Below are 8,480 nucleotides of genomic sequence, written 5' to 3' on the forward strand. Positions count from 1 at the left end.
CCCCGCCAAGCATCCACAGGCAGGCCAAAGTACCTCAGGTGCAAGGCAGAAAGGTGGAGAAGGGAATGAGACCATGAAGAAGGGCAGCTAGGCCCCCAGAAACACTGCCAAGCTGGGGGTGTGGAAGGAGAAACCCACAGTCTCCCAGGAGTAGCTTCTGTATCAGAACTTGGGGCTCAAACATGGGGCCAGGCAACAAGTTACACACCCCAACTATCAGACCACAAAGCGCTTATCACCTCTCAGCCTCTGAAACAGAAAAGCTGGGCTCCCCCCAGCCCACCCCACCATCTTACTTTTACTAGGTAGCTCTTCCTGGCCCAGGCCGTTGGAGGGAGCCAGTGGGGCACTGCCACCCTCGTCCAAGGTCAGGATGAGTGGCACGTCGTCATCCAAACTCACAGCCATGTTCTCTTCTCCTGTGGCCCTCAGGATATGATGTCCAGGGCTTGAAATAGTCTCTGGTTTGAGCTCCCTTTCAAAGCCACTGGGCCAGGGGTGCTGCTCAGAAATTCCTCCATTAGAGGCATCTTCTAGGGTTTGGGAATTAAAAAAACAAGAGATAATTATTAAAATACAGCCATGACTGATTAATCTATTCTGAAATTAGATAGTGGTGATGGTTGCACAACCTCGTGAATAAAAAACACTCAAGTATACGCTTTAAAATGGTAAATTAGGGTCAGGCGCAGTGGCTCACACCTATAATCCCAGCACTTTGGGAGGCCAAGATGGGTGGATCACTTGAGCCAGGAGTTCAAGACCAGCCTGGCCAACACAGCAAAACCCTGTCTCTGCTAAAACTACAGAAAATTAGCTGGGGTTGGTGGTGGGTGCCTGTACTCAGGAAACTGAGGCATGAGAATTGCTTAAACTAGGGAGGTGGAGGCTGCAGTGAGCAGAGATTGTGCCACTGTACTCCAGCTTAAGTGACAGAGACCCTGTCTCAAAACAAATAATAAAATGGTAAATTATATCTCAATTAAATAAACAATAAATAAAATGGTAAATTATATCTTAATTTAAAAAAAAATAATAAAATGGTAAATTATATCTCAATTAAAAAAATATTGGCCGGTAGGGTGGCTCACATCTGTAACCCCAGCATTTTGGAAGGCTGTGGTGGGAAGATCAATTAAGGCCAGGAATTTGAGACCAGCCTGGGCAATACAGCAAGACCCTGTCTCTATAAAAAAATTAAAAAAAAAAAAAAAAAAAGCCAGTTGGGTAAGCATACGCACAGAAAAAAATAAAATAAATATTTAAAATACAAAAATAAATAAATAAATAAATAAAATTAGCTGGGCAGATGGCATGCACCTGTAGTCCCAGCTACTCAGGAGGCTCACTTGAGCCCAGGAGTTCAAGGCTACAGTGAGCTACAACTGCACCACTGCACTCTGGCTTGGGCAACAGAATGAGACCCTGTCTCTTAAAAGGTAAAAGAATTAGGCCAGGTGCAGTGGCTGACGCCTGTAATCCCCCTTTGGGAGGCCGAGGTGGGTGGATCACTTGAGGTCAGGAGTTCGAAACCAGCCTGGTCAACATGGTGAAAATCCATCTCTACTAAAAATACGAAAATTAGCTGGGCGGGGTGGCGCGTGCCTGTAATCCCAGCTACTCAGGAAGCTGAGGCAGGAGAACTGCTTGAACCCAGAAGGCGGAGGTTGCAGTGAGCCGAGATCAAGCCACTGTAGTCCAGCCTGGGTGACAGGGCGAGACCCTGTCTCAAAAAAATAAATAAATAAATTTTAAAAAATAGAATTAAAAAATTATTACAGTATAATAGCCTTAAAATATGGAGGGGGGAACCCTGCAAGAACAAATACTAAAAAGTTAAGGGTAATTCTGTCTGGATAGTGAGATTAAGGCTAATATGTTCTATCTCCACTTCTCTTTACATTTATTTGTAAGTTTTGTAAAGACTTTAAAGAAAAAAATAGGCTGGGCACAGTAGCTCCCACTTGTAATCCCAGCACTTTGGGAGGTCAAGGTGGGAGAACTGCTTGAGCCTAGCAGTTCAAGACCAGCCTGGGCAATGTAGCAAGACTCCATCTCTACAAAATAAAAAATTTAAATTAGCTGAGCATGATGACATACGCCTTTAGGCCTAGCTACTTGGGAGGCTGAGGTGGCGAAAACACTTGAGCCCAGGAGTTGGAGGTTATAGTGAGCTATGATCACACCACTGCAGTCCAGCCTGGGCAACAGAGTAAGACCCTGTCTCTAAAAAATAAAATAAAATAAAATAAAAGGCCGGGTGTGGTGGCTTACGTCTGTAATCCCAGCACTTTGGGAGGCAGAGACGGGTGGATCACTTGAGGTCAGGAGTTCAAGACCAGCCTGGCCAAAATGGAGAAACCCCGCCTCCACTAAAGATACAAAAATTAGCTGGGTGTGGTGGTATGCACCTGTAATCCCAGCTATTCTGCAGGCTGAGGCAGGAGAATCACTTGAACCCGGGAGGCAGGGGTTGCAGTGAGCTGAGATGGTGCCACTGTACTGCAGCTTGGGCGACAGAGCCAGACTCCATCTCAAATAAATAACTAATAAAATAAAATAAAATAAAATGACAAAAAATACAACCATTAAAATAATAGTTAATACTCGCCCGGGCACGGTGGCTCGCGCTTGTAATCCCAGCACTTTCAGAGGCCGAGGCGGGCAGATCACAAGGTCAGGAGATCCAGACCATCCTGGCTAACACGGTGAAACCCCGTCTCTACTAAAAATACAAAAAATTAGCCGGGCATGGTGGCGGGCGCCTGTAGTCCCAGCTACAGGACTCAGCTCTAGTCCCAGCTGAGGCAGGAGAATGGCGTGAACCCGGGAGGCGGAGCTTGCAGTCCATAGCACTCCAGCCTGGGCGACAGAGAGAGACTCTGTCTCAAAAAAAATAATAATAATAATAATAATAGTTAATACTCAATGAGTGCTTACTATGTACGAGGGACCCTACTAGCACTTCATAAGTAAAAGTTAAATGAAAATTCTTAATAACCCCATGAGATAGGCAGGCCTATTACACCCCCATTACAGGATGGGGGTGGTGGGTACTTCAGGCACACAGAGATTACGTATCCTGTCCAAGGACCCACAGCTAAAAAAAAGTCAAGCTTTCAACTCTATGGTGTGACTCCAAACCTGTATTCCTAGCCATTACACTATAATTCCTTGAAGTCTGGTCCATGTATTTAGGCAGCATCTAGCTCCAATCACCAACATGTACTTGCCCATATATACAGATTTAAAACACATCTTTCATTTCAGCTTTACCACGCAGCCTCTCAGGAACAGTTAGAAACATACTTCTAAAATGTATCATTTTTATACCATTTTTATATAGGAGTTGTTCTCTTAGATTTAGGTGTCCCAGGAAGGGGGAAAGAGTATTTTTTTTTTAACTGATGAGTATTTTTTAATACAGCAAAAATGCTCATCCTTAACTCTCAATTTAAAACACTCAGAGCAGCCGGGTGCAGTGGCTCATGCCTGTAAACTCAGCACTTTGAGAGGCCGAGGCAGGTGGATCACTTGAGGACAGGAATTCGAGACCAGCCTGGACAACATGGTGAAACCTGGTCTCTAGTAAAAATATAAAAAATAGCCAGTTGTGGTGGTTCATGCCTGTAATCCCAGCTACTGGGGAGCCTGAGGCAGGAGAATCACTGGAACCCAGGAGGCAGAGGTTGCAGTGAGCTGAGATCACGCCACTACACTCCAGCCTGGGCGACAGAGCGAGAATTCATCTCAAAAAATAAATAAACTAAAAATTTAAAAATAACTAAATAAGTAAAACACTCCAAGCTAGCCTGTTACAGCTCCTATTTATGCACATTCCCGTTTCCGCTGAGAAGGACCAAAAAAACAAAAAAAAGACTCAGCAGATCTGACTGCAGACCTTTGAACTTGCAAACAGCAGCAAGTTCCTTCCTCAAGCAGTGGGCTCTGGGATCAACCCATTTTGCCTCCTAAATGACCTAGTCAATAGCAACTGACTTCTTCCTCGAATCACTGGAACAACTCTGAGCAAATCCGCATGCATCCGCAGGGAACGGTACAACTTTTTGAAACAAGGCAGCGAAAGTAAACACCATTCTGCTTGCCGCTAAGCCCGTAGCTCTGCCCAGCACACTTCCTGTGAGATTTTTTGTTGTTGTTTCCTCCAGATCTGGGGATTTATTTTGCTTTTAAATCTCAGCAGTGGAGAGGCAGAAGAGGAAATCCCAGATGAGACACTACTATTTGGCAGTCTTAACAATTATGGTTGTATTGTCCTTTTGGTTTAACTTTTTACCACAGACATTTTCAAACATACTCAAAAGTGCAGAGAATATATACGTGGACTTCCTTGTATCCATTACTCAGTTTTGACAATCATTTGCTATATTTACTTTGAAGGCAGGAGAATTTATTAACTCACAGAGAAGAGGTTTCTTAATGTTACCATTATCATAATGGCTAGTGGTTTCTATGTTTTAACTCACGGCTGTCCAACATTTTGGTTTCCCTGGGCCACGCTGGAAGAACTGTCTTGGGCCACACATAAAATACACTAACATTAATGATGGGCTAAAAAAAAAAAAAAAAAAGAAAAAGAGGCGGGGGGGCGGTTCATGCATAATTTTCATGATATCTGCCACCATAGATTAAAGTCCTCGCATTCAAACGCTTGGACACGGTTAACTGTTGAATATATGACTGCTTGCCTGCCTGTATTGTCTTTGCCCATTGGCTTTCAACTGGGGTGATTTTTGCCCCCACAGGGACATCAGGAATGTCTGGAGACATCTTTGTCACAACTTGGGTGTGAGGGGATTGCTGGCGGGTGGAGTCGGTGGCTCAAAATGTCAATTGAGCTGCTGTTAAAAAATCCTATCTTAGCTAATATCCCCACTTTACGAATGAGGAAATTGAATCTTGGAGTGGTTAACTTGCCTCTTAGAAGTTTCAACCCAGGCAGTCTGAATCAGGGAAACTTCCTGCTTAACCATTACCCTATATACAGCTACGACTAGAACCAGTACCCTGATTTGAATTCAAACATGTCATTTGTCCAGAGAGACAAAAATGAGGTCCAGAGAGGGGAAGAGACTTGCCCAAGGTCACACAGTGCAGGCGCAGGGCTAGAACCCGGGACTCCTGAGTCCTGGTCCAGTGTTCCCTCCGCGGGCTTTGCTTCTGTCTCTACAGAGGACCCAAATGGCTAGCCCTGGGGAAAGGGCCTAGGGGAAGAGGGCCAGCTGCCATCCTGCTGTCCGCTGGGGCAGCCTGACCCGGGCACGAGACTCCTGCGGGGTCACCTGAGGGCGCCAGGGAGAAGAGCGAGGGAGGGAGGAAGAAGGAGGCAGGAGCGCTGGCTCCAGCTCCACGTGCTCCCAGCCCCTGGCTGGGCGCCCACGTGAGGGTCGCCCCAAGAAGTCGGGGGCGAGGAGAGAGGGTGCAAAGCCCCGGCCTGGGGTGGACGGAGAGTAGCGCAGCGGAGACTTCCCCGCGCCCTCTCTGGGCCCATTCAGCCCACCTCCCACACCAGAGTGTCGCGCCGCAACCCCTTACTCCGCGCCCTCTGACCCCTGATCCCTGCCCTCTCCCTCTGGCCAAGTCCTCGCATCCCTCGGATTCTTACACGCGCCGCCCCAGCAACCCGGACCGCGCGCCGGGGTCCGCACCACGCAGCCCAGCCCGCCGGCGCCGCCGCCAAAACCCCGAGCCCGAAGCTGTTGCAGCCGCCGCAGCCGCCGCCACTTCAGCCACCGCCACCAGGGTAGCTGCGCCAGCTCTCTCATCCGCCACCTACCGTCCTCTCAACCCCGCTGGCCCCGCCCCATTTCCCCTTCACAGCGTCCTACTGGCTAACTGGGCTACCATGATGAGCTCTGATTGGTCAATTCTCACGTCCTTCCGCAGGTCTCGCCCGCAGCCAAGGCAGTACTCCCTGCCCGCCTCCTTAAGAAGGGCGGGACGAGGAATCCACGCCCCTTTCTCCTCCCATCTTCCCCGCCTTACTCGTTGAGTCCAACCCAGAGGGAGTCCCGAGTCTTTCCATTGGTGAAAGGTCAAAATGGTGGTGCTTCTGATTGGTCAGACTTCAGGAGGTGGGGACAATTGAGCGGAACAAGAAATTGAATGGTGAAAAGAAAGGTCAGTCAGACACCGAGTCCCGCCGTCTGAGATTGGCGGGTAACCTCGCAACGCTGGGACCGTGGTGGTAACTGTGGCTAGGGAAACCTGGAGCCGTCAGAGCGGTTGAGTAACCAGGTGGGAAAGGGTCGCGGATCGGTGGAATGGGGTTCAGCCCGATGTCCTTTGGCTCCCTGAGAAATTGGTAGCCCCCGCTGCGATCCCGTCTCAGCTTCAGGACCCGGTCCCTCAGCCCCTGCCTCAGTCTGGACCTCTCGCTCCACAGCCTGCAGGGAGCCGGCCTCCATTCTTCCCCTTCTACCTGCCCACTTCATGGCCCCACTCCCTCATCCCTAAAACGAGGAGGACACCAGTCAAGCAGAGTCACATCGTAGTTAACTTATTTCAAGTCAAACATGGGAGCTGTGGGTGGGAGGGGGGTTTATAAGTCCCCTCCCATGCCACCCAACGACCATACGTTCCTCGGTGAGCAGGCCATCTCACTTCAGCGTTTAAATTAGGTAGGTTTTTTTTGTTTGTTTGTTGTTGTTGTTGTTGTTGTTGTTTTTGCCTAGCGCGGTGACTCACGCCTGTAATCCCAGTATTTGGGGAGGCCAAGGCGGGCAGATCACTTAAGGTCAGGAGTTCTAGACCAGCCTGGCCAATATAGTGAAACCTCATCTCTACTGAAAATACAAAAATTAGCTGGGCATGCTGGTGCACCTGTAATCCCAGCTACTCGGGAGGCTAAGGCACGAGAATCACTTGAACCCGGGAGACTGAGGTTGCGGTAAGCCAAGATCTCGCCATTGCACTCCATCCTGGGCAACAGAGCAGGACTCTGTCTCAAATAAATAAATAAATTAGGTAATTTTTATTATACCACTTTTGCCTTTGTCCTAACTTTGGAATTTATCTCCCATCTCCGTCCTTAAGATGTAATCTCTTTGTACCTACTGAAGATAGAGAGTTTCTTGTGATGATTAAATGAGGCTGAGGGCTGGGCACAGTGGCTCAACCTGCAATCCCAGCAATTTGGGAGGCCGAGGCCGGCGGATCACCTGAGGCCAGGAGTTTGAGACCAGCCTGGCCAACATGGTGAAACCCTGTCTCTACTAAAAATACAAAAATTAGCTGGGCATGGTGGTAGATGCCTGTGATCCCAGCTACTTGGGAGGCTGAGGCAGAAGAATTTCTTGAACCCGGGTGGTGGAGGTTGCAGTGAGCCGAGATGGTGCCACTGCACTCCCGCCGGGGTGATAGAGCGAGGCTCCATCTCAATAAATAAATAAATAAATAAATAAATAAATAAATAAATAAGGCTGAAGTGGAAGAATCACTTGAACCCAAGAGGCGGAGGTTGCAGTGAGCCATGATTGCACTGCTGCACTCCAGCCTGGGCCACAGAGCAAAAAACCCTGTCTCAAAAATATATATATATAAAAAAACCTTTGAGGTTCAAAAGATATTTTCATAAGAAAATGAAAAGATCAGCTCAGACACAGACATGGAGGAAATATTTGCAAATCATGTGTCTTATAATAGACTTGTATGTAGAAAATAAAAATAACTCTTATAACTCAAGAGGACAACTCAATTTTTTTTTTCTTTTTTTTTTAGACGGAGTCTCGCTCTGTCACCCGGGCTGGAGTGCAGTGGCCAGATCTCAGCTCACTGCAAGCTCCGCCTCCCGGGTTTACGCCATTCTCCTGCCTCAGCCTCCCAAGTAGCTGGGACTACAGGCGCCCGCCACCTCGCCCGGCTAGCTTTTTGTATTTTTTAGTAGAGACGGGGTTTCACCGTGTTAGCCAGGATGGTCTCGATCTCCCGACCTCGTGATCCGCCCGTCTCGGCCTCCCAAAGTGCTGGGATTACAGGCTTGAGCCACTGCGCCCGGCCAGACAACTCAATTTTTTTAATGGGCAAAAGAGTTGAGTAGACATTTAAAAATCAAAAAGACAATCCCAAGTATCATCATGTGGATAAATAAACAAACTGTAGCTTTCATATATTGCTGGTAGGTACAGCAGAATACCAATTGGTACCACCAATTTGAAATATAGTTGGCAGTTTCTTGAAAAGTTAAACATAGGCCAGGCACAGTGGCTCATGCCTGTAATCCCAGCACTGTGGGAGGCACAGGCAGGTGGATCACCTGAGGTCAGGAGTTCGAGACCAGACTGGCCAACATAGCAAAACCCCGTCTCTACTAAAAATACAAAAATTAGCAGGGCATGCTGGCGGGCCCCTGTAATCCCAGCTACTTGGGAGGCTGAGGCAGGAGAATCACTTGAACCCAGGAGGCGGAGGTTGCAGTGAGCTGAGATTGCTCCACTGCACTCCAGTCTGTGTGACAGAGC

The 8,480-nt window shown here is 48.1% G+C and overlaps 1 protein-coding gene across 4 annotated transcripts in view; it reads right to left on the minus strand.

Moving 5' to 3' along the window:
* Window positions 1–5,806, minus strand: part of TPCN1 (two pore segment channel 1) — a 73,519-nt gene extending 67,713 nt beyond the window's left edge. Inside the window, exons 1-2 of one of the 4 annotated variants that reach the window (XR_004059463.1) lie at window positions 5,627–5,797; window positions 297–530 (exon numbers count right to left, since the gene is read on the minus strand). Coding sequence is in view for 3 of the 4 variants with exons in the window: in XM_030938301.1 (XP_030794161.1) it covers window positions 297–530; window positions 5,627–5,786 (394 nt within the window). In the remaining variant the exon portion in view is untranslated. Of the gene's footprint in view, window positions 1–296; window positions 534–5,626 lie in introns of all 4 variants that reach the window. The other 3 variants (XM_010368766.1, XM_030938301.1, XM_030938300.1) reach the window with 3 other exon arrangements.
* Window positions 5,807–8,480: the final 2,674 nt, after the last annotated feature.

The sequence above is a fragment of the Rhinopithecus roxellana genome, chromosome 10 (assembly GCF_007565055.1).
Source record: "Rhinopithecus roxellana isolate Shanxi Qingling chromosome 10, ASM756505v1, whole genome shotgun sequence".
Lineage (NCBI taxonomy): Eukaryota > Metazoa > Chordata > Mammalia > Primates > Cercopithecidae > Rhinopithecus > Rhinopithecus roxellana.